The following is a 26,034-nucleotide window of genomic DNA, read 5'->3' on the forward strand; positions in this document are numbered from 1 at the left end:
GGTTACAGTCCGGTTGATTTATGTCCTTGGCTTTCAACAACAGAAGGATTCTTACTTGGAACCAAGTAGCCCCATCTGTGGCTCGTATTATACTTATATTTGGATGTTGTGTACAGTATACAGTGCCTTCAGTAGGTATTCACCCCCCTGGACTTTTTCCACATTTTGCTGTGTTACAGTCTGACTTTAGATAGATTTATTTGATGTTTTTTTTTACTCAAGTCTCGAGTCAATAAGTATTGTCAGATGGAATTGAGTCCATCTCAAGGATAATAGTTTAAGTGATTTCGGAATTAATATATTTTATATTTATAGGGTCTCTGGTTTGCATAGGAATCAATTATACACTGTATGGACTAGGCTGTCGCTACCAACATTCATCATTTTCTCTTCATCCTGACAAACTCCCCAGTCCCTGCCGGTGACAAACATACCCATAACAAGATGCAAACGCATTTATGGATGTGAGAGATTTTTTTCCATTAAGGGATTATTTTTGGCCACTTGGCTATAGACCCATTTTGTAGAGTGACTGAGATGATGATGTCCCATTGACTGCTTCTTCCTCTCAGCCATTTAACTAAAAAAAAAAAAGTCTCCGCAGGCCTCAGGGTCGCATTCCTGAGCAGTTTTGTTCCTCTTCATTTGCTCAGTTTGTAATGACAACCTGATCCATACAGTGTGTAATTGATTCCTCTGCAAATCAGAGACCTTATAAAAAACAATGATATTAATTCCAAAATCACATGAACTATTATCTTTGCATTAAGATGGACTCAATTCAACTTATTGAGTGACCTGTTGACAACATTTTCGCAATTGAGCAAATTTTAAGAGTGTCATAGCAAATGGGGTGAATACTTATTTGACTCAAGACATTTCAGCTTTTCATTTTTAATTAATTAGTAAACAGTTCTAAAATGTAGACTTTGACATTATAGGATATTTTGTGTAGATCAGTGACAAAAAAACATGAATTAAATCTATTTTAGAGGCAGGTTGTAACACAACAAAATGTGGGAAAAGTCCAGGGGGTAAATATTACTGAAGGCACAGATTGGTAGACAGAATAGAACCTAGTTTCAAAGCTCCTGGAAAGCTAAACGGGGACTCACATCACAGCTCTTTGATGACAAATCAACATCGGTGTTAGTTAGTCTCTGAGATTATTGTTTTTAGACAGGGGTACAGTAAACTGCTAAACGTAGGCTACCTTATGTCCTCTGGATTTATATATTTGCCTCCTCGTGGTCACTGTAGTCAGATGCTATTACAGTGACCTCTATGCAACAGGGTCTGACTGCAGCATCTGCTAGGAGGCAAATCTAAATACAAAATCTTAATATAATACGAGTCACAAATGAGGATAGGAACCAAGGTGTGAGCAGTGTGCACTCTCCAGGTAATCACTCATATCTAGTGCCAGAATAAAACAACAAAACAGGAGCAGGACTGAGGGACTCTGGACCTAAAACCTGCTAAAATGTACATTTTAGGCTAACTGTAGATTTTCTCCTTCAATGTGTTTTGATATGAAAGTGAGGAGAGTGTGAGGAATAGAGGGAAGACTTTTGGGATGCAACCACAGTGTCAGCTGGAGGTCTGGTTACCTCACCTACTGTATAATGTCTATCATGGCTTCAGAGGTACACCTATGTTACTGCGAAAAATGGGTTCTGGCTGGGGTGCATTTGATGTGAGCTTCAGTGACCAAGAAACAGAATTAAAATAAATGCTTAGTATTTCACATGCAACAGTGCCAAAGATGATGTCACCATGGACATTGCACAGGACTTAAAATTAGATGCACTTGACTCACACATTCACTCTCTGCATGCATAGATTTGTTTCATTTGGTTATGGTATTCAGTAATTTTCTTCACTTTTACACTTCTTAGCCATGTAAAATGGAAATATGTGTTCATATTCAAAGTGTTCACCCAAGTCAAGATTAGACTACTGTAAGTCACCCATCCTCAAATATACTATATTGTAATTATGTTCATTTTTCATTTTGATTGCACATTTGCAGTATCATGACACAAAAACTGCTTTCAAGTTAAATATAATTTTCATATTTGAACACAGCATCAAAACATATTCACAATGATTCACAATTCCCAAATACACATTTACACATTATATATTACATACCTCCATGCTTGCATCATTGCAAGTTTTCTATTGAGACAACAAGCCACTCACTCTATACATCTGTAGCAATAAAGAAATGCATTAATAATTGATTAACCACAGATAAAATGGTTCAAATGAAGTGAATAAAAGCTAAGCATGGTGGTCCTCAAGGACTCGTCAAGTGCAACCTACTGAAGGAATATTAATGAGCTACATACAGTAAATGATGAAAACTTCCGTCAACAGAATCTGCGGTCACATCAGTGGCACTAAGACAGGTAAGTATGATGCATTTAATACTGTAGTAACCCAGTTACTAGTAATACTAGTAATAGTAACCCAGTGTTTAGGTTTTTACGTCCGTTTACTGTATTCAAGCAGTGCATGTTTATTTCTTTCATGTGAATGTGTTCTTTTTCAGTTTAATATTTTCAGCATTCATCCATCACCCTTATCAGTTTTTCAGAACAACACAAATTAGAGACAAGAGAGAAGACATTTTGCCTTCACACATTTCATTCGGTTTTACTTTGGACTCCACTTCACAGAAGCAGAGACAAACAGGTAAGTTGCAAGCATCATTTGTTTTTTAACCTCATCCATCTTTTTGTCTACATTATCTTGCTGGACTACTCAAAAGTCACCAGACAACTTTTTGCATAAGTTTTGGTTGTCTACTTAACGCTCACATTTACTTGTATATGTTCAGCTACACTTGTATTAGCCTAACTTACAGAACAAAAGCCAATGAAAGATGATTTCTATACTTCTTTATCATTAGTAGGGAACACTTCCACTGTTTGAATAGTTCAATATCGAAGTTGAAAAAACATCTTGCCACATAACCCTCCCCTCATAATCCCAAGCCCCCCTGGTCCTTGAGGAGTGTTATAACAGGGGCTTGAGGGATAAATTACATCAACATCACTGCCCAGTCCCAGAGAACAGAACATTTTAGTCAATAACAGATCCTGGCAAAGGACCCAACCAACCAAAGGACTAATCAGAGGTATCCCTGGGCATAGCTCAGTCTTTTTACATTAAGGGATGGAGCCTGATGAGGTCCTTCAACAAAATCCATTTGAAGACCCATTTGTTTTAACCTTGGTATTGCCCTACTTCAAAACCCTGTTCCGGAGGTCTAGAAAGGCATCCCTCCAGTGATCTGTCTGGCCACCTGCTCTTCAGTGCTCTCCTCCTTGTCCTTGTTGTGGTCCTTGTTCCAGTCCTTGAGACCCTCTGGGAGGGAGGTGTCCTCCTCCATGCTCCCTGTGCCCTCCACAAAGTCCTCATAAGTGCACTTCTCTGCAAATGGCCTAGCCCCCAGCAGCTCCACCATGTCGTTTTTGTCCAAAACCTCCTTCTCTAGCAGACGCAGTGCCACCTACGGTAGAGGAGTTTCACATAGATTTTCAGTTTCACATTTTTGTTGAGTGACAGTGTAGAGCAGGTAGCTATTACGTTAGATTAAAAGGTAGAATCCGTAATTACTGCAAATCGAAAGGCCGCCCACCACTTAAGTTCTGGAAGGTAAACATTGCATCTTAAACCAAAACACGAGGGCTTTCCTTGTTTTGGCCAAGGTGTGTTTTAGTGAAAATTCTACACAGACTTTCAATTCAAAGCATATCTTTTTTTTCTCTCCCTATATTGGCAATATAGCATGTGTGTTGGTGCATCACTCTCCCCTCCCCTCCAGTGGAAATAAACATGCTCTCCTCTCAGTGAACAGAGCCAAAGCCAACTTACTACAAATGTACAACATCCAGTAGCTTAAAGTAGTAGCAGCTGGCATATAACACACAGCCTTCTTCCATCAAAATATGATACTGATTGAGGATCCCACTTAAACCATTGCTTCAGTTAATGGTCAGTAGCTATCCTACCTTCATTAGTTGTCCCTAAAATACTTGATACTTGCCTTGTTTGATAAGCAACTTATTCAAAGAGCTGGGCAACTAAGTAAACATTAAGACATACCTTGGAATAATAACAATAATCCAATTGGCATTTGATCATTTATTTCTAAAAAAATGTTTTGTGTAGGTGAAGTGCTATTGAAGCTTTTCTTTTAAAAAGAAGATTTTTCCATCATAATGAGCTCAATATCAGGTGAATTGAACTCACCATTGAAGTGCTATTGAGATTTTAAGAGCCAAATGTCTGACAAATATCTAATATTATACTATTTTTACCACAGTGCTACTTTCTATTTTGTTAATACTTTGCTATTTTGGAAATTTCTTGTCAATATTTGCTATTTGTTTTTTATGCCCATGCACCAACCTCACCAAGTCAATTTCCTGTATGTGCAAATATACTTGGCCAAATAAAATAATTCTGATTCTGATTCTTTCGCTAGCGAAATATAGGCAGTTAACACTCACATACAGTGCCTTTGGAAAGTATTCAGACCCCTTCCCTTTTTCCACATTTTGTTGTGTTATAGACTCAATTTAAAAGACCTTTTTTGAAATTTCAGTAAATGTATTAAAATTGAAATTGAAAAACAGAAATACCTCATAAGTATTCAGACCCTTTACTATGACACTCTTAAAATTAGCTAAATGTCAAAAATGTCAATTTTTTGCAAATGTCAATAAGTTGAATTGGGTCCATCTTAATGCAAGGATAGTAGTTCGTGTAATTTTGGAATTAATATTTTTGTTTTTATAGGGTCTCTGATTTGCATAGGAATCAATTAGACACTATGTAGGTTAGGATGTCTCTACCAACTCAGCAAATTTCATAATTTTCTCTTGATCCTGACAAACTCCCCAGTCCCTGCCAGTGACAAACATACCCATAACGATGCAGCTACCACTGTTCTTCACACAAGAGATGATGTGGAAACTGCATTGCATGTGCTGGATTTGCACCAAACTTAATGCTTTGTTGTAAAACCGAATAAACACATTTCCAGCCACTTTCTTTGCTGTATCATTTGAATTCATTGTTGCAAACACAATTATGGATATGAGAGATTATTTCCCATGAAGGAAATTTATTATTTTTGGCCACTTGGTTATAGACTAATTTTGTAGAGTGACTGAGATTATGTTGTCCCATCGACTGTGCTTTTTCCTCTCCACCCTTCAACTTTGTAGATTTGTGTAAGTCTCCCCAGGCCTCAGGGTCGCATTCCTGAGCAGTTTTGTTCCTCTCCATTTGCTCAGTTTGTAATGACAACCTGATCCACAGTGTGTAATTGATACCTATGCAAATCAGAGACCCTATAAAAACAAAGATATTAATTCCAAAATGACATGAACTAATACCCTTGCATTAAGATGGACTCAATTCAACGTATTGAATGATTTGTTGACATTTTTGCATTTTAAGAGTGTCAGAGCAAAGGGTCTGTGAAGGGGTGAAGGGGTCTGAATACTTTCTGAAGGCACTGTATGTAGTGTATGTAGATAGTGTATGTAGATAAAGAGATAGTGTATGTAGATAAAGAGATCCAGACTCTGAAGTTTTCATTCAGCTTCTGAGCCATGCAAAGCATGAAAGTGTGGTTACAGTCCTTAACGCCCAATGTTGCGTATACACAACATCTACATTTCAAGTGACTATACCTTCCCCAAACATTCATATTTTTCTTAGAACATATACTCTGGCATCTCTGGACATCTTATGAGCATTTTGCATCCATTGAATGTAAGAAACTCACCCTTTCGAGCAAGAGACTCTTTCAGAGGAGCACAAATGTGTGCAGATTGTGCAAAATGTGTGCCATTTTTCAGAGAAAACTTAGCACTGGTGTAACAATCAATTGGTTGTACAACAAAAGTGTTTCTTAGGATCTGTTGTTAGACGTACAGACATTTTACCAGGTTGTTGCCTATACGGAACATCGGGCGTTAAAGGGTTATGTATCATGTAGTGAAAGATGCTTGCTGCTATTATTTATGTAGTTAACTAATATTGGTTTGTTCCAATTCCTCAATTCCGAATTAAACATATTTGTGTGACATGGCTAGTATGACTGATGACAAATTGATATGTGCCAGTGACCATAATTTGGTTAACATCTGTAGTACCTTTTATAGCTAATGTAAATCATGTTTTGGTTTAAGATGCAATGTTTACCCTCCACATCGCAAGTGATGGGGGGCATTTCAAGTTGCTGAGATTATGGATTCTACCTTTAAGGTGCCCTTTATAAAGGGTTATACATGATTTCTAACTTGTTTATAAACTACTGGTAATTTATTTATAAATCCTTTATAAAGCATTAACAAACAGTTATAACTCATTAGTTTAAATTGCTCGATAGCCGCTTGACACTTGACTAATAATGAGTTTACACTTCAACACAGTGTTAGGTACATATTTTGAATGCACTTACTGTGTGCTTAAGTGAAAGCTCACAATTTGGCAAGCACCAGTGACTATTGAACAATTTAAACACATTTGAGCTTTAAAATGGTGCTAAATGGCCATAATAAATCTGTAGCAATCAAGGAATGAGATAACATGACGAAAAACTCTCAGTGGAGAGTGCGGTTTTGGGCCAAACAAAGCTCTTTCTAAAATCTATTGTCATGGTCGAACACTGGCCTTTACGTAGCATTTGTATGGTTTTTTTTTGTTTACATGGATATGCACACATTTGCTATCTTTGCCACAGAGGGCAGCAATGTGCAAAACTACAATACTTAAACTGAAGTGTTACCTTCTGCTACTCTACATCTTCCCCTCAAAATACCACAAAAAACTGCCAGAGTAAATTTGTCAAGGACAGCAAGAAAAAGTGTGGAAACTTTCCGAAACATGTAATTGTAACGTCCTCCCTACCCTCAAACCTCCTAACCACCATATCGCCAGCACATGTTCTCCCATACCTTCTCCACTTCGGCCTTCTTCTCAGACAGCAGGCTCATGGTGCGCTGGTAGGCCTCTGTGATGAGTAAACGCACTTCTGTGTCGATCAGGCATGCCGTGGCCTCACTATAGGGTTTCTCAAGGACCATCTCGCCCTGCCGTGGTAAGTCGAAGGAGACCTGGCCCACCTTGTCATTCATGCCAAACTGCACTATCTGTGGAAACACAGGAAAGGTACAGCATGTTCCATGACTTAAGCTTGACATGTAATGAAAATGGATGGCAACCTGTCCCTGTGATGTCTGTCATAAACATGTTATACATATCTTACAGTTGTTACGGTTAAAATATGGTACATACATAAACAAGTCATTACAATTAAATTACACAATTAATTGTAACATACATCATTACATAATGTTGATGGTTCCTCAAGGATTGCCTCATCAGAAAATATTTTGCAGTTAAATTAAAGTTGCATTGGCCTACACTAGTGTGCCCCCTTGAGAAGTCAGACCTGGGCATAGGCGCTCTGGGTGACCTTCCTCAGGTCGTCCTGTGCCCCCGTGGTGATGCGGCTGAAGAAGATCTCCTCAGACACACGACCGCCAAGCGTCATACACATCCTGTCCAGCAGCTGCTCCTTGGTGTACAGGTACTGCTCCTTGGGAAGGTACTGAGCATAGCCCAGACCTTTGCCCCTGGGAATGATGGAAACCTGGGGAGGACAGCAAATTTCACAACGTTCAATGATGCATATTTAGAGGTTATGAGGAGGTTCAGACTGGACTACACCTTGCTCGTACCCTGACCACCCTGCACACTAGGCAAGCTAATTAAAGCTCACCTGATGTAATAGAAAGAAAACAAATATTATTTTCATCTGGGTAGTGGCACTGTAAATTGACAGCTGCCACAAGTGGTCTTTAAGTTACCATTTGAAAAAAAGGATGGTTTATTCTGGGTCGACAATTTTAATTGAGCTGGACAATTAAAACAATTAAAACAGTAGCAATCAAGTAGCAATCAAGTAGCAATCAAGACTAAAGCTGCTTATTTGGTGTTCGAGCCCTAGGAGAAGGGCCTACCTTGATTAGAGGGTCTGCATGCTCCAGGTACCATCCTGCCACGGCATGCCCTGCCTCGTGGTATGCCACAGTCTTCTTCTCCTCAGGCTGCAATACCTGAGTTTTTTTCTCAAGACCTAGGCATTCAAGCACAATGTTCGGACATTCACATATGTGTGCTATTTCACACAAAAATAACTGCATTGTTGATAAAACAAAGTTAGAAAAAAAAATCTATTGGTTTCGAAGGTGCCGGTATAGCTGGTTGCCTGTTTCAGCAGCCCCATCTTTTTTAGTTATTTATAGTAGTTTTTATACTGTTTGTTAAAACCGGCATCGAAATTTAACCCAAAAAAACATGGACACTAGATTTTTTATTTACTTTTTCACCGTTTTACTTCTCATGGGGACTGTTTTTATTCCTGGTGGATTTGCATGCTGTGAGACCGCTATTGTTTACTTTCGAGAACAGCTGATCCCATTGGCTCAGTCGGCAATGGCTGCCAGCGTGCAGCCCAATGTACCTGAGGAAATACGGGGACGGCATCGGGGAAGCAGAGTGGGGATGAAGCGACGGATGAAGAAAAGAAGATATAAACCGTATCTTCCTTCTATCATCATGGGCAACGTGAGATCTCTGGGCAATAAGATGGAGGAGCTTACGCCACTGGCGGGAGGTCAGAGGGAATACCGTGAATGCAGTCTTATGTGTTTTACGGAGACATGGCTACAGGAGGTTATTCCTAAGGCAAACACCACCATCGAGGGCTTTCAGACAGTGCGGGCGGACAGGATTCACCATCAGTGCAGTGAGGGGGATAAGTTGCTGTATGCGTCAGCAACAGATGGTGCAATCTTGGCCATATTCACGTGAAGGAAAGCGTCTGTAGCCCGGACATCAAACTTTTGGCCGTAGGACTTCACCCATATTATTTGCCATGTGAGTTCTCACATGTTATTGCTGTGGTCACATATATCCCCCCCTCTGCCGACGCGAGACTACAGACCCCGCACCCCAACGCATTCATTGCAATCTCTGGGGATTTTAACCATGTCACCCTGACAAAAACACTGGCAACGTTCTCCCAGTTCCACACAAGGGAGAACAAAACACTGGACCTGTTATATGCTGTTGTGAAGGACGCCTACATCTCTACAGCACTCTGGGCAGATCGGACCACAACCTAGTCCACCTCAAGCCCATGTATAAGCCTCTAGTCCAGCAGCACTCTGTGACCACTAGGACTGTGAGGAGATGGACACAGGAGGATGATGAACTGCAGGACTGTTTTGAGACAACGGACTGGGAAGTTCTCTGTGAGTCACATGGGGAGGACATTGATGGTCTTTCACATTGCATCTCGGACTACATTAACTTCAGTGTGGAGAACACCGTACCTACTATGAGGGTGTGGTGCCTTCCCAACAACAAGCCTTAGATTACAAGTGACCTAAAGGCCCTCCTCAAGGACAAGAAGAGAGCCTTCAGGTCTGGTGACAAGGAAGAACTGAGGTGGGTGCAGAGGAAGCTCAAGGAGAAGCTCAAGAAGAGCAGGGACACCTACAGGCGGAAGATGGAGGACAGCCTGACAACAATACAAGAGAGGTGTGGAGCAGCATGAGGAAGATCACCGGCTACAAGCAGGCTAACGACACACAAGTGGCTGGAGATCTAGACAGGGCCAACGAGTTGAACCAGTTCTTCAACAGGTTTGACTCTGGGGGCTCATTGTCTCCCTCCCCCCAGCTCCACCAACGACTCTCCACTCTGTCCTCCTTCTCCTTCTCCTCCCCCCAGCTCCTCCAGCCCTGCTCAACTACCGGACCAGCACCCCTCCCCTCCCCCTGCCCTGTCTGGACCCATTCACACCTCTCACATACCCCTTTGTCCCATCCAGTACCCACTCCCTTCCCTCTCCAGCCCCTCTGACTGCATTCACACCTCCCCTCCATTCCCCTCCCCCTCCAGCCCCACCATTTCCTCACTTCACAACTCTTCAGCGCCCCCCCCATCACCACTGCCACAGCCAACGACCCCTCCCGCTCCAGTGTCTTCATCAGTACAGCTCAAGTGAAGAGAGAGCTGTGGAAACTCCGCACCAGGAAGGCTGCAGGCCCTGACGTGTGAGCCCAAAGGTGCTTAAAGTCTGCGAAGGAAAAAGGAACCCCAGTGTTCTGAATGACTATAGACCGGTAGCCTTGACATCCCACATCATGAAGACCATGGAAAGACTGGTGCTAGCACACGAGGCCCCTGGTGAAGACATCCTTGGACCCCCTGCAGTTTGCCTAACAGGCAGACATTGGTATGGATGATGCCATCATCGACCTGTTACACAGAGCTCACTCCCACTTAGATAAGGCTGGCAGCACTGTGAGGGTCATGTTCTTTGACTTCTCCAGTGCACCATACAGCCCTTACTACTTGCGGATAATCCCCGGACAGTACAGACCAAGCCAAGAATAGATGAAACTGGCCATTTAGATTGTTGTGGGAAAATGCAGCTGTTCAGAATACAATGGTACTAAAATGATGTTGCTGAAGTTATCTTGTTAGCTTGTTGAGCTTGCAAAATACAACATTGCTATCTCAAACAACATGCACTAACTTACTTCGTAGAGTTGCTAGCAATTGTATAAAGCAAACTGAAATGTTGATTAAATCCACATGAGAGACAAGGTAGGCTGCTAACGAATTTGTAAAGGTTACAGCCAGCTAAATAACACTGTACGGAACGACTTACAAAACCAACTGTCAATCAAAGATATGAGAAACTCACCCAGTCAATCCTGCTGGCTTGAGAAGTTACTTGTTTCTTTTTTACCATTTTAATTGTAAATTAATTAATTGTAAGGCGTGCTTGTCTTAAAATCATGTAGTTAAGTCAGAAAGTTTCAATTTATACTCCTGTGGTGCTCACCTCCAATCACACGTTCAATAGCCTGCTCAAAGTGCTTCTGGTTGATGGAATCAGAAAGGTGGCGAGCAGCAATCAGCGCAGCTTCATTGCACACATTGGCAATATCAGCACCTAAAAATTCAAAATACACGCAAAATGCACATACTCTCTGGTCATTCAGATGCATTTCTAGAGTACATTTAAGTTAGAAAAATAACATGAGAAAAACATGAAAAAATAACGATAAAAATGCTACCTAATTTACGATTAAGAATATGGTAATATTCAACATAGCCTATAAACATGATTAGGTGAGGCTTGACACCAATCTTCTATCCACCATCAATTCCCCAGTATGCCTCTGCACCAACCTGAGAAGCCAGGAGTTAGGGAAGCCATTTTCCTGGCGAGAGCATCCTTGTCCATCTCCGTGTCCAGTTTCAAAGGCCTCAGGTGCACTTTGAATATAGACGCTCTGCCCTTGATGTCAGGAGGACCTGAGAAAAATGGTAAACATGGAAAGTATGAGAAATATCATAGAATTATTCTATTTCAGTCTGATTGTTAAATACATTAGCATTAATGAATTTTGGGGCCCTAGATGAGATCTTAGCCATTGGTGTTTTGGTTATTGAAAGGTGACAATTACGTCATTATGCTATTTCTAAGTCATATTTATCAAAACAGAGCAGGGGTAGGCCTATACAGTATATTATTTGAGTAATTACTGGGAAAATGACAGACTGTGGCTTTAATGAAAATGCTGCTATTTAAACATCGACCATGTATGACGTGAAACCTATAAAGCATATTAAATTGTAGCCTAATGATGAAATAACTTGCACTTCTGTCTTTCCTAAAATACAACACTGCCTCTTTAAGACCTCAGTCCGACCTCAGCCAGCCAGTGTGTCTATACCTGGTGAAAATAATAATTAGAAAAGAAAAATCATTTGGGGGCCACATGTGCCATATCCTGATCAGAAAATGATGCATTAACCATATTAATCATTTTTAATATTTAAATGTTTTAATGAATTTCTTCTTCTTTTTTTTTGTTTTGTTAAAAAAGCGTTAATCAGTGAATCAGGTTTTTATGGCCTTGTTGTATGATTACCAAAAAACAGATAGCTATGGAATATAGAAAAGCCACAGTAAAAAAGAAGAGCATTATGCTGTGAGAACAGTGCACATATACTATAAATAACTGCTGTGGGTTTGTTACCAATGTAAATCTGTCTGTCAAAGCGTCCAGGCCTCATCAGTGCAGGGTCCAGGATGTCAGGGCGGTTGGTTCCTGCTAGCACCACGACATTGGTCGCTGTGTTGAACCCTGGTGAAAGACAAAAGAGAGAGTTATACAATATGCAAATGACGATTTAATCTAAAAAAATCCATATTTGGGTTAGGAGAGGATTGTGAACTGTAACTTGAAGCAGATGTTTTGTGTGGACATACAAAGGCTCTGTGCTACCCACCACAGAAAGATTAGTAGCCTAAAACTCAAGAATAACTCGCAATGTCACTACTATAAAAGAAACCTCACACCTCCCTCTATTTCCATTCAATAATGGAAATAGAAAAAATGAAAAATTCGCACCATCCATCTCCACCAGTAACTGATTGAGTGTGTTCTCCTGCTCACTCTGGCCACCAAAGTTCCCTCGCCCTCGCTTGCGTCCGACAGCGTCAATCTCATCAATGAAGAGGATGCAGGGAGCATTTTTGCGAGCCATGACAAACAGGTCTCGGACCTAGAGTGCACAAAGCACACTGCTGTGAGATTATAAAGAAAATGTACCCCCTTTTAAAATGTGCCATAACACTTTTAAACAAATCTAGCTACAATATAAATCATGACAAATCCACTATAAAATGAGCAGGCTTTATAGGTAAAACAGTTTGTTGTAAGTGCTCGTCTGAAGTGGCAAATCTTCAGCAAGAATTTAGTGACCACAAAGCATGTTCATCTGCTTACTTCTGGTATATTGAGTAAGACAACATACAGTGCCTTCGGAAAGTATTCAGACCCCTTCACTTTTTCCACATTTTGTTGTATTATAGACTCAATTTAAAATGGATTAAATTAAAAGAATTTGGGCGCTCAGTGGCGTAGCACACTAAGGCGCATACCATATTATCGCAAGGTCCCTGGTTCGATTCCGGCCATCGACATATCCTGCATGTCATCCCTCCTCTCTCTCACCCATCCTTCCTGTCAATCTCTACTGTCTCTATCCCAATAAAGCAGAAATGCCCTAAAATATATATATATATATATATATATATATATATATATATATATATATATATATATATATATATATATATATATTTGAAAGAATTTGCCATCAATCCACACACAATACCCCAGGATGATAATACCCCAGGATGAGGTAAAATGCAAAAATGTCATCAACAAATCACTCAATACGTTGAATTGAGTCCATCTTAATGCAAGGATATTAGTTCATGTAATTTTGGAATTAATATCTTTGTTTTTAAAGGGTCTCTGATTCGCATAGGAATCAATTACACACTGTGTGGATTAGGTTGTCATTACAAACTGAGCAAATGGAGAGGAACAAAACTGCTCAGGAATGCGACCCTGAGGCCCAGGGAGACTTACAAAAATCTACAAAGTTGAAGGGTGGAGAGGAAAAAGCACAGTCGATGGGACAACATCATCTAAGTTACTCTACAAAATTGGTCTATAACCATGTGGCCAAAAAGAATCCCTTAATGGAAAATAATCTCTCTCATATCCATAATTGTGTTTGCAACAATGAATTCATGTGATACAGCAAAGAAAGCGGCTGGAAATGTGTTTATTTCGTTTTACTACAAAGCATTAAGTTTGGTACAAATCCAGCACATGCAATGCAGTTTCCTTGTGTGAAGAGAAGTGGTAGCTGCATCAAGTTATGGGTATATTTGTCACTGGCAGGGACTGGGGAGTTTGTCAAGATCAAGAGAAAATTATGAAATTTGCTGAGTTGGTAGAGACATCCTAATCTACACAGTGTGTAATTGATTCCTATGCAAATCAGAGACCCTATAAAAACAAAAATATTAATTCCAAAATTACATGAACTACTATCCTTGCATTAAGATGGACCCAATTCAACTTATTGAGTGATTTGTTGATGACATTTTTGCATTTTAGCTAATTGTAATAGTGTCATAGCAAAGGGTCTGAATACTTATGTACATGAGGTATTTCAATTATTTTAATAAATTTACTGAAATTTCAAAAAACGTGTTTTCGCTTTGTCATTCTGGGGTATTGTGTGTGGATTGATGGCAAATTCTTTTAATTTAATCCATTTTAAATTGAGTCTATAACACAACTAAATGTGGAAAAAGGGAAGGGGTCTGAATACTTTCTGAAACCACTGTAAAACAAAAGACAACCATTATTTGTAACTCATTTGAAACAAAACAGACTTTAAACTGAGTGCAAATATATCTGACAGCAACACAGCATCTGATATTCAATGAGTTGTCACTTACCCTGGCAGGGCCCACACCCACAAACATCTCCAGGAACTCGGACCCATTGACCGTGATGAAGGGGACATTTGCCTCCCCAGCGGTGGCCTTAGCTAGCAGAGTCTTCCCTGTGCCGGGTGGTCCTGTCAAGATGGCCCCCTGTAACATGGAGTAGCAGAGCATAAATGGTGGAGTATGTCTAGATTTCTAGGGCTTGCTAGCGATGCTAGTTTTTTTTGTGTTGCTACACTCATGTAAATAATGGGATGTTTGATTTAAGAGGTTTTGTTAATTAAATAACATTTGTTAGTATGTTTAAACATACTACTAGACTTTTACTTCATCATTTCAAAATAGGTTGTTAAAGGCAGGATTGCGCCCTCTTTTCACTGCAATGGGAATTGCAATGACAATTCAGAAGTGTCTCCTCCTCTTTCCCACCCGTTGTTCAACGACTTTTAACTGGAACAATGAATCTGTCAATCATGTTCATGTTTTTAATCCAGTGAGGTTTTAGTTACATGACCTTCAAACTAACAAAGGACCTGTGTGGTTGAAATGCAATAGTTATTTAGTTTGGAAATGTTCGGGGAAACATGAACACAGAAACCAGCCAGCGGAGACTCTTACATTTCACATGAAACAAGTGCTTTACCAGCAGCTATGCATTCATACTGTGACAGAAAACCCTGTCATGGATACCCTACACTAAGCCATTCCGAAGCCCCATTATCTCCTGCCAACTCTGTGTTGTGAAGCTGTGTCTGTCAAACAGGACATTTACTTGGAAAAATCATCAGAATACATGTTAGAAACTTTTTTGCACACAAAGGCTTCCGTTGCTTAGGTTGGCTTCCAGTTCAAGCACTGACAAATGCTTGCTTGCAGCTCAGGCAGTAGGTAGCCAATGAGCAAGGCGCAGGTTACGCGCCCACAGCAAGTGGTAGACACCCAGAAACGTCCCTCAATCAATTATTGAGTATCTAATTTTGGTTTATTTCAAGTGACAACTCAAATGTCAACCATCTGACATCTCTGTTGGGTTATTTGAGTAACCTCACTCATCCATTACTCACTGCAGGCTTGATGATGTAGCTTGTTTTAAAGTGCATCAGGCTTGTTCAACTGGTGGCCAGACCCTGGGGGCCAGACCTTGGGGCCCAGGCCCATACATTCAGACTGGTCATTTGATCAATTTTGAACATTCATAAACATCTGCAAAAAAATCCCTGCCAAAATCAGATACTTGGTGCCAAAATGCACCCACATTTATTTCCTCCAATAGGAGAGGTGGTTTTTCCCAGTTGTCCCGCCCATTAAGTACTGTCAAACAGTATCACCAAGGTACCAGTTTACAGCCAATTAGCGATGTTGAATTTTGCAACAGTGCTAGACTGATCTAAGGGAAGGAGCTTCAGTCTGTGCAAAGTTTTTGAGAGCAATTCCCAAACATTAGAAGTTTGGCATGTTTTCTTCTAACTATGTTTGGATCAATGTACACGTGAATTCAGCTTCTCTCATGCTATTAAAACAAACACCCGTTTTCCCTCCTGACAAATGAACACCACAAATGAATGAATGAGAATTGCCCTTCATACGAACTGAACTTTTCTGCTCTTGCCCAATCATAAAAGTGCAATTTCTCTCATTAGAAGAGAAAAAGATCAGTGTGTGTGCTGTGTTCATATCCAGTAAGTGAGAAAAGTGTTATTCAAAAGAAAGAAAAGTATACACTTAAATAGGCCTATAATAAGCACATACATTGATTGTATTCAATAAAGGTACTTTATATGAATACAGTGGTGGAAAATCTGGCCCCCTTAAGAATATAGTTAAACAGCCCTGTAGTACATATTTCTCAAATCCTTTTGCAGAGGTTAGGGTTTTCAATAACATAGCTACTCATATTTTTATTTATATATATATATATATATATATATATATATATATATATATATATATATATATATATATATATATATATATATATATATATATATATATATATATATATATATATATATGAGTAGCTATTTAATTGGGCTGAAGAAAGGTTCTATACTGCCTGCTCACCTTGGGGATCTTGGCGCCCAGATCCTCATATTGCTTAGGGTTCTTAAGGAAATTGACAAACTCCATGATCTCCAGTTTCGCCTCCTCACAGCCGGCAACGTCTTTGAACTTGACGTCGATCTCATCCCGGAGCACCTTGGCTGTGGTCTCACTGACGCTGAAGAGGCCTCCCATGCCACGCCCTGGTCTACCCGCGCCCGCTGGCCCCCGCCGCAACATGAAGAGCAGGAAGCCGATGATGAGCACCGTAGGAAGCATGCTCAGGAGGAAGGAGCTACAGAGAGAGAAAGAGAGACATCATATAAGCCTTTTCTCAACTGTTAGGAACACGACTCCTCGCGTCCTCTCCTCAGTCCTCCACACGCGTCTTATTGAAAACACGTGAAGGACGGAGGAGAGGGCACGAGGAGTCGTGTTCCTAACTTTTGAGAAAAGGCTATAGTAACATGGTTAGAGAAGGCAGCACCACCTACAGGATAAGATTGCTCATTGCTGCCTTAGAAACAGTAGTTGATTGAGCACTAGTGTACAGGACATGGCAGGAATTTGTTCAACTCAGCTTATTAACTCACTAACTGCCAAAGAATTCCAATAATGTGGTATTTACCAAGCAAAAACACTTTGATTGGCTAGAAAATGAAGCATAGTAATTTATGCATTTTTGGTGAATAACGTCACCCTTGGATCTCAAGAATGTTGACAATTTGGGCGACTTTATTCACCCTCGGCACTAAATGAGTTACGGCCTAGTTAATTAGCAAAAAAAACCTGCACATCTCATAGGTTGGTGACCACTGCATTAGAACATACACTGTGGAACTATTGATGGGGAATAAAACTGTGTAAACATGTTTATCTAGTGCATTGCAACATGCAGTATAACAAATTAATTTCAATTTGGTACTTTCCATTCTTTATCTCATGCCAAATTATATTCCTGAATAAATTGGAATAAACATGTAGCGGATTCCAAATGATGAAAGGATCTCACACAATAACCTCACCCATCACTCTCTGTGGAGTACACGACTGGCAGACGGTTCTCCCCTTCAATACCCATCTCATACTGAGCCGTCTCCAGGTTCCGCTCAAATGTGTCCACACTACCGATGTTAAACCACACATATTGCTGGGCGAAGAAAATAGAAACAAATCATTAGTAAGCTTGTTCCGAATACGTTAACAAGGGTACAATAACTAATAAGGATGCGTTAGAATAGTTGTTAAATAAAAAAATCAGTCAAGGTGGTCCACATCTATTGTGAATTTTGGGGGTTAACTCAGACAAATTGATGATTGGCCCTAAACAAACTGCCAAAAACTTGAGTTGGACTCATACCTACAATAAATAAGCAAGATTGTATAACAAAAACAGTGCTTAGGGTCACTGTTTTTGAAAGGGGGTGGAAGAGCTGTACCCAGAATTGGTTGCTGTCAATGACAATTTTCAACAGAAATATACCAAAGCCTAACTGAATGCTGTCTGAAATCCTATCGATGGTGGAAGTCCATGACCCTGGTGGTCATGAACTTGGGAATTGACATTATTGAGGAATGAAACAATTAAAGCAGGATGACATTGGTATAATGAAAAACTCACTCCATCAACTGGAGTCTTTCCAGGTGAAAATGCCACTTTCACGTAGCGCTTATTTACAACTTCCAATCTGTCCACCTGAAAAAAGTAAAAGACAGTTAAGTGAAATGTATGCAAGTTAAATGCAACAGAAGTGGACAAATCACTAGATTAAAGATTTAAGAAACTGAGAAGACGCTGAGATAGGAATTCAATCACAAACAGTCGCCACTTCCATCTCAATGCTTATCCGATCCTTTCCCGTCCAGGACATCACAATGGAATCTAACCACTCTATTGAAATGCTTGTATCAAAGTCACATTGATCACAGTTGCCTAACACACTACATTTCACGTTATAATGCCACATTAGCTTTTGTCCACAAGACAGAAATACTTACAACTCCCTTAGAGAGATAGTTATTGACAAAGTCTTTCCAAGTGACCTCTCTGCCCCCATCGCGCAGGAAGAAGTAGTAGGTGACGGCTGTCCAAAACACTGCACCACTCAGGAAGTACATACGGAACTCCTTATCATCCCATGGCACGTCACCCTGAGGATAATAATAGGGTGACACAACATGTACATATCGGCTGTAAGTGCACAGTGTCAGGTGGTCAACGACATGAAGAGAAGACACCATCACTGTGAATTTTTTAAGGCTCCTTTCTACTTGTGCAGTGTAAGGTGGTTCAGTGTTTGTTTATATTGTCGTCAACCCTGATTGACAGAACTGTCACTTCTTGTTCACCCTTACATTATATCCAACGAGTGTTCTTTTTTCAGATTGGTTTCACCATTTAGAAATTACAACCCTTTGTATACATTGTCCCCCTATTTCAGGGAACCAGTAGTATTGGAACATTGGCTTGATGGGTGTTTCTGGTTCGTCAGCTGTGTTCTGTCACATCATTTGTGCAGGCGTAAGAGAGCTGTCAATGTCTATTATGTATACAGTATGTCTGTCAATGTCTAGGCACCAAAAGTAATGGTGCAGGTTTATATAATGTCCAAACTAAGCACTCATGTTTAGTATTTGGTCGACATTCCTTTGCATGCAATAACGGCCTGAAGTCTCTGACCCATTGACCCCACCAGACGCTGGCTATCTTCTCTGGTGATGCTCTGCCAGGCCTGTACTGCTGCCATTTTCAGTTCTTTGTTTTGAGATCTTTTCGGCTAAAATCTTATCATCAGGAAATGAAATGATCAAATGTTCAATTGGATTTAAATCTGAAGATTGACTTGGCCAGTCAAGACCTTTCTGCTTTTTGGCCCTGAAAAACTCCTTTCGCAGTATGTTTTGGGTCATTCTCTTACTGTATGAAGTAGTGCCATCCAATGAATTCGGAGGCATTTGCTTGTATTCAAGCAGACAAGATGTTTCTGTTTTTCCTAAATATGGTCATTCTTCGGTCATCCACTGTAGAAGTCTTCCTTGGCCTACTCGTCCGTTTGCAATTACTAAGCTCACCAGTGTGTTGCTAACCTGTAAGATCAGAGTAGAGCCACCATGTGCCCACATGGCGTTGTTATATTATAACCTGCTTCATTTTTCTATATTTTATGGATATATTTTCAAATCAGCTAAGGTGATTTTGTTATAGCACAGTTCATTTCTATGAAGACAACCAAACGATTATGTAAAAGGCATCAAAGGAACTATATGTTTACGTTGTCAAAATGCATTTTCAATAGGGTAATCTATTGATTTGGAAACAATGATATAACATTATTCTTTCACCAAGCAAAAATGCTACAGTGTTGTGGGAGAGACAACACATTTTAGCAATGATGGAACGATGGGGTTGGGCGTTGTTGGAGTTTGTGTGGGCAGTGTGCAAACGGCGTGTAGTTCTCACCTTCTGAAGCCGGCTATACCAAGTAGACTCTTCTTTTCTGCCTCCTCGTTTTCCTCCTCCACCTGAGGCACCTCCACCACCTCCTCCGCTACCACCACCTCCACCAGATCTACCAGTGGCCCTCTGGGCATTAGTTGGCTTGGCATCTGGCAATGACAAAATTCATTTTCAGCCAACAAGCCACCCCACTTGCAAGCATATAGCATTGGTGTGATGCAGTAGTTCATATTAGTGGAATCTCTTGATTAATTTTACATGGTGGTGCAGCTAATCTTTGAAAGTTGGTGGTGTTACAAACACAAAATAAGTTATAGGCCTTCATAAAAAGAAAACATGATTAAATGCATGATTGAACACACTATTCTATTTTCACTTTTGCTGAAGATTAGTTGTTTTAACAATAACATTTTGTTTGGGGCATGTTTGACATGGTGTTGCCCTACTATACTGTTTCACTCTAATGGAGAACCCTGAATTAAAAATAAAAATAAAGAAGAGACCTGAATCACCTTTGGGTGCTCCACTAGCTGTGGTGGGTTCACTGCTCTTGGGAGCATTCTTGCCATTGGGGAAGTACTTTTCAAATCCTGAGACAGAAACAAACACACTTTAGAGAGCAAACATCACCAAATGAAATTCTGGTGGGCATGAATTCCATCCTCTTTCCAGTTATCTGCTTTCTTTTCTCATTTTACAAATTAATTGCTTTATCTTTACATACGGTTCACAGATCTCTTGAAAGGTGACTTGAAAGGTTGACAGTTCAGAAATCTGCAGCTTATCTCCTTACGCAACATCAAGGCTTCACCTATGTGAAACCATTTGTTCTGTCCTACCCATAGACCACGCCCCCAATTCTTCTGAACTCAGTGGCCCCTCTGAAAACTAAGTCTGCTTCATCCTCCCCTGGTTCACCCCCGAGCTCTGCTCCATGAAGCAGGCAGGAAGAAGTCTGGGCTCACTGTCCACTCTGAAGCCCACAAACACCACCTCTACCTTTACAGTGACACTCTCTTCAACCTGTCCCTTGCTCATGGAACTGTTCCCTCTGTCTACAAACCTGTCGCTGTCCCCCCAATACAGTCTTGACCCCACTTCCCACTATCGCCCCAACTCCAACCTCCCTTTCCTCGCTAAAACCCTGGAACGCATCGTCACCTCCCAACTCTCAAGCCAAATGACCACCAATAACCTGTTTGAACGTCTACAGTCCAGATTCCGCTAACCCCACAGTACTGAAACTGCCCTCATCAAAGTTGTCAATGACCTCCTCTCATCTGCTGACTCTGGTGCCCTCAACATCCTTATCTATGTGCTGCACTGGACATAGTGAGTCACAAAATCCTACTCACCAGGTTGCAGTATCTGGGTGCTGAGGGCTCTGCTCTTACCTCACTCCAAGAAAACACTTCATACACTTAAACGGCGGGACCCCCCGACTCTGCCACTGTCACAAAGCGTGTCCCTCAAGGCTCGGTCCTCGGCCCCTTACATCTACATACTCCCCCTTTGGACAGATCCTCTGCAACTTCAACCTGGACTAACACTGTTAAGGCGATGACACACCATGACTGCATCAGTACCAAATCCCTACTGAACCCACCCCTGGGCCATATTGAATTCGGCCTCTCAGCCATGACAACCTGGATGCAACACAACTTTCTCAAAATTAACAGCAATAACACAGAGCTCCTCCATATTGGCACCTAAATCATCCCCCATGGACGCAACCTCTGTGCTATTCTGGACTCCACCCTCTCATTCGAGCGCCACATCAGTAACACAGTCTAAGTCTCATTCTTCCACCTCCGCAATATTGCCAAAATCCAGCCATAACTTTCCTACCCTGTTGCAGAAACACTCATCCACTCCTTCATATCCTCCCGCCTGGTCTACTGCAACTCTCTTCTTTTTGGCATCACCTCCCACTCCATCAATAAATTACAGATGGTCCAGAACTCAGCTGCCAGGCTCCTCATCCACTCCAAATCTTGGAATCACATCACCCCTGTTCTCAATGACCTCCACTTGCTTCCTGCCAAACACTGGATTCTTTATTATTATTTATCCTTTATTTAACCAGGGAAGCCAAAGTGATATTCTCATCTCTTTTGCAAGTGAATAATTATAGTAAGTATAATAAACTACAAAATCCTACTCCTGACCTACAAAGCATTCCACCAACCCACCCAGTCACAAAGGTCCTCTACTGCTGGTCGCCTCACCATTCCCAAATACAACCTCTGCAATTTTGGTGAGAGCATTCTCCTGGGCTGCCCCCAGGCTCTGGAAATCACTTCCCCCACCAACTCTGAATCCATAACCATCCTTTAATCCCGCCTCAAAACCTACCTGTTCCCCCCCTCCTCCAACTCCATCATCTGTCCCCCTGTAGTACAAGCCCCCCTCAATCACTTGTTTCCCTGTCACTTGTTTCCCCACATCACATTCTAAGATATACAAGATATATATATACCCAATGCAGTGAACACTGAGGAAACATACCTTTTGGCGGTTTGGAGCAAAGTCTTCGATAGGCACCTAAAACATTAGCAACGAGGGCCTCCTTTTCAATGGCTATCTGAGTGTCAGCGTGGCTTGAGACCTTTGAAATAGAAAGAGATTATGTTTTTCAGCGATTCAGTGATGACATCAACATCAGAACATCCTCTCACATAATGTGCAGTGTGCCTGGAAGACTCATGCCACTGCAGGGCATGAGTCAAATAGAGAAATTACCTACTATTAGGCCTGCACAGGCCTAGTAGTCTTTTTCTCAATTCAATAAAACTAACTACACGTCTCATTACGCTTAAAATTGCTTAACTTAATGATGGACAAACTAAGGGTTCATGTTAGGCCAAAAAAAAAAAAAAACAGTTGCTCTCCTGCAGTGCTGGGCTGGATTGTTTTGCAACAATAAGGAAAGGCTTTAGTTTGTCTCTCTGCTTGACAGTTCGAACTCACTTCACCAAACCAAACAACTCTTCATTCTGCCCCCGGCACCACTGCCACAGCCAATGACCCCCCCACCACCCCCCGCTCCAGTGTCTTCATCAGTACGACTCAGGTAAAGATAGACCTGCGGAAACTCTGCACCAGGAAGGCTGCAGGCCCTGACGTGTGAGCCCAAAGGTGCTTAAAAACTGTGCGGACCAGCTGTGTGATGTACTCCAGTACCTCTTTAACCTGAGCCTCAGTCTGGAAAAGGTCCCATCAATGTGGAAATCATCTTGCCTGGCCATCATTGACCTGCTACACAGAGCTCACTCCCATTTAGATAAGGCTGGCAGCACTGTGAGGGTAATGTTCTTTGACTTCTCCAGTGCACCATACAGCCCTTACTACTTGTGGATAAGCTGCTGAGGATGCCACCTTTGTTTCCTGGATTACGAACTACCTGACCAACAGGCCACAGTTTGTACGGCTGCAGGGATGTGTGTTGGAGCAGGTGGTGAGCAGCACTGGCCCCCCCAGGGGACAGTCCTGGCTCCCTTCCTTTTCACCCTCTACACCTCGGACTTCAGGCACAACACAGATACTTGCCATCTGAGAAGTTCTCAGACGATTCTGCTATTGTGGGATGTTTCAGTGGAGGACTGAGTACAGAGGACTGGTGGACAATTTTGTTGAGTGGTATGAGCAGATCCACCTGCTACTCAACATTAGCAAGACAAAGGAGATGGTTGTGGACTTTAGGAGGATTAAGGTCACCCTGTCTCCTGTTTCCATCCAGGGAGAGGACGTGGAGGTGGTCCAGAGCTACAAGTACCTGGGGGTGCACCTGGACAATAAACAGGACTGCATTGGTAACACAGATGTCCTGTACAAAAGGGGCCAGAGCCAGCTCTATTTCCTGAGGAGGCTCAGGTCCTTTGCTGTGTGCAGGACTCTGCTGAACATGTTCTACCAGTCTGTGGTGGCCAGCGCAGTGCTGTACACGGTGGTATGCTGGGGGGGGCAGCATCAAGGAAGGTGACACCAAGAGGCTGAACAAGCTTATTAGGAAAGCTGGTTCTGTCCTCAGTGTCACCCTGGACACTGTGGAGGAGGTGGCCAATAGGAGGATGAGGACCAAACTCCTGGCCATCATGGACAATCCCTCCCATCCCCTACGTGACTCTGTGGCAGAGCAGAGAAGCTCCTTTAGCAACAGATTATTACAACCACGTTGCACTAAGGAGCGCTATAGGAGATCTTTTCTGGCTGTCGCAATAAGACTGTACAACTCCTCCTCTGGCTGGCTCGATCGGGGTGATCAGTCAGGCTGGGGCATATTAAATCATACTGGACTGTTCTTAATGTATATAATGTTTCAGATGTCTATTTTATTTTATTATTCTATTATAATATTATATTCTATCACTTTTAAAATTATATTATATTCTATCACTTTATTATGTTGTTGTTGTTTGTGATGGGAGCTGCTGTAACGCCTTAATTTCCCCTCAGGGATCAATAAAGTACCTATCTATCAAAGCCATACCAGGAGAATGCCAAACTGTACGTTAAACTTTCATGCTGCTGATCATTGTTCGCTAACCTAGGCAAAGTAATGTCATCCATAGATAACTAGTTAACCAAGACATAGCAGTACTGTAATACTAATATATGTGTATCTTTCTTACATGCCAAGCAGCGCAATCAATCTTATCCATGAGATCACATGTTGTATTATCCAACAACATAACAGCAAAGTCATTCGCAGGCCTGCCATGAGGGTCAGTCTAATTGCTAGAATGGACTGGAACGTTGCAGTTATGGAACATTTTTCAACATGATCAAACCAAAGTGTCGCATTCATGAATTGTTTTTCTATTCTATTGGGAGATTCTGATTTATATTACAACTTGGAAGGTCACAATTACACACCTGAAACAGCGTAATATTAACATAGGACATTCATTGGAGCACGGTCCAGGGATTAGTCAGACCCCTGAAAGCTAGCAAGTGACAGTTTACACTTTGAAGTGCAAATAACAATGGTCCAGGTCCAAACGGTACTTGGGTAGTACGATCGGTAATGGCAATGTCCCGCGTCATCTTGGTTAATTCTCATAATCTGTGGTCATACATGGTCTGGCAACATGCTGCTGCTAGACGCTTACCAGTCGGGCACAGCTTCTTGTTGTTACGTTTGGAGGCAGCAGCATTTTAAAAATATTCCTGCATCCTCTTGACAAGTGAAGGTATCTGTGGGCCATTATGACCCGACACGCTGAAACCTTGGTTATTGAATATGTAAAGTAAAATGTGTGGCAAAAACAAGCTGACGACTTTTATCATGCATTATCCCGTTCCATAACACCATCCGTCCACCATTCTTTCTTCTGTCATCAGCATGCTGCGTAATAACTCTCTTTGGTAATAACAAAGAGTATGGAACCAAGAGGCCGGACTTTTAGCATTTTGAGGTAATGCGCCTAACGGCTAATATCGTAGTGCATTGTGGTATACAAGAAGACAAGGTGCTCAATAGAGGCCAAAGGGAGTGAATGAGAAATGCACGGCAAATGGTCCTCCAAGGGAGTTTTATGAAGAAACTGCTCGACAACCAGATTTTATTAATTATGATGAATAATATGAAGATGAATAATCATGAAAAAAAATCGTTTTCGAATTCCATATATATATGTAGGTTGTTATGGTACCTCACTCGATTTTTAACTATAGGCTTCTGTAGCAAAAGTAGGCTAATACTTTACTTGGAAACGTGTTATTTGGGCAATGAACTTTTAGACATCACAGCTTCAGAACAGATTTTTATTTATTTATTTATTTTTATTCATAACAAGGCTTGATAGAACATGGGTCCCTGTCATGAGCGGACATCATGAGTTGAGATCAACAATCTTGGCTAGTGATGGAAGATATTGGCCTATTTATTTTAATATCAGTGATATTTGGAGCATGTTTTCTGTGGAATGCTAATTTACTTCAGATGATGATATCAAGTGGATTACATTGTACACATCATGGCTGAAGGTAAGGCTTTCTATAAGTATAATGCAAGTTTAACCATTCTCTGTCAATCGATATTAATTAACAAACAGTGTTAATTAATTTCTCAAGTCATTACAATCTGAGTCAACTTTCAATG

General features: G+C 41.2%; 1 protein-coding gene across 3 annotated transcripts; it reads right to left on the minus strand.

Annotated features, from left to right (window-relative positions):
- Nucleotides 1-910: 910 nt before the first annotated feature.
- afg3l2 (AFG3-like AAA ATPase 2) lies at nt 911-25,259 on the minus strand. 3 transcript variants are annotated; one of them, XM_083670850.1, is made up of 17 exons: nt 25,043-25,259; nt 22,440-22,539; nt 20,444-20,521; nt 19,935-20,080; nt 18,473-18,625; nt 18,096-18,170; nt 17,500-17,624; nt 16,496-16,769; nt 14,444-14,581; nt 12,531-12,684; nt 12,156-12,263; nt 11,302-11,427; nt 10,952-11,062; nt 8,052-8,167; nt 7,481-7,681; nt 6,984-7,178; nt 911-3,520 (listed from the first exon to the last, which is right to left on the minus strand). In XM_083670850.1, the coding sequence occupies exons 1-17, from the start codon at nt 25,136-25,138 to the stop codon at nt 3,278-3,280; spliced, it is 2,439 nt and encodes an 812-aa protein (XP_083526976.1). In that variant the 5' UTR covers nt 25,139-25,259; the 3' UTR covers nt 911-3,277. The 3 variants fall into 3 exon arrangements, with proteins under 3 accessions (XP_083526976.1, XP_083526975.1, XP_083526977.1); XM_083670849.1 differs by having other exon boundaries at nt 20,435-20,521; XM_083670851.1 differs by lacking the exon at nt 25,043-25,259 and adding an exon at nt 24,807-25,012 and having other exon boundaries at nt 20,435-20,521.
- Nucleotides 25,260-26,034: the final 775 nt, after the last annotated feature.

The sequence above is a fragment of the Argentina silus genome (genome assembly GCF_951799395.1).
Source record: "Argentina silus genome assembly, chromosome: 1".
Classification (NCBI taxonomy): domain Eukaryota; kingdom Metazoa; phylum Chordata; class Actinopteri; order Argentiniformes; family Argentinidae; genus Argentina; species Argentina silus.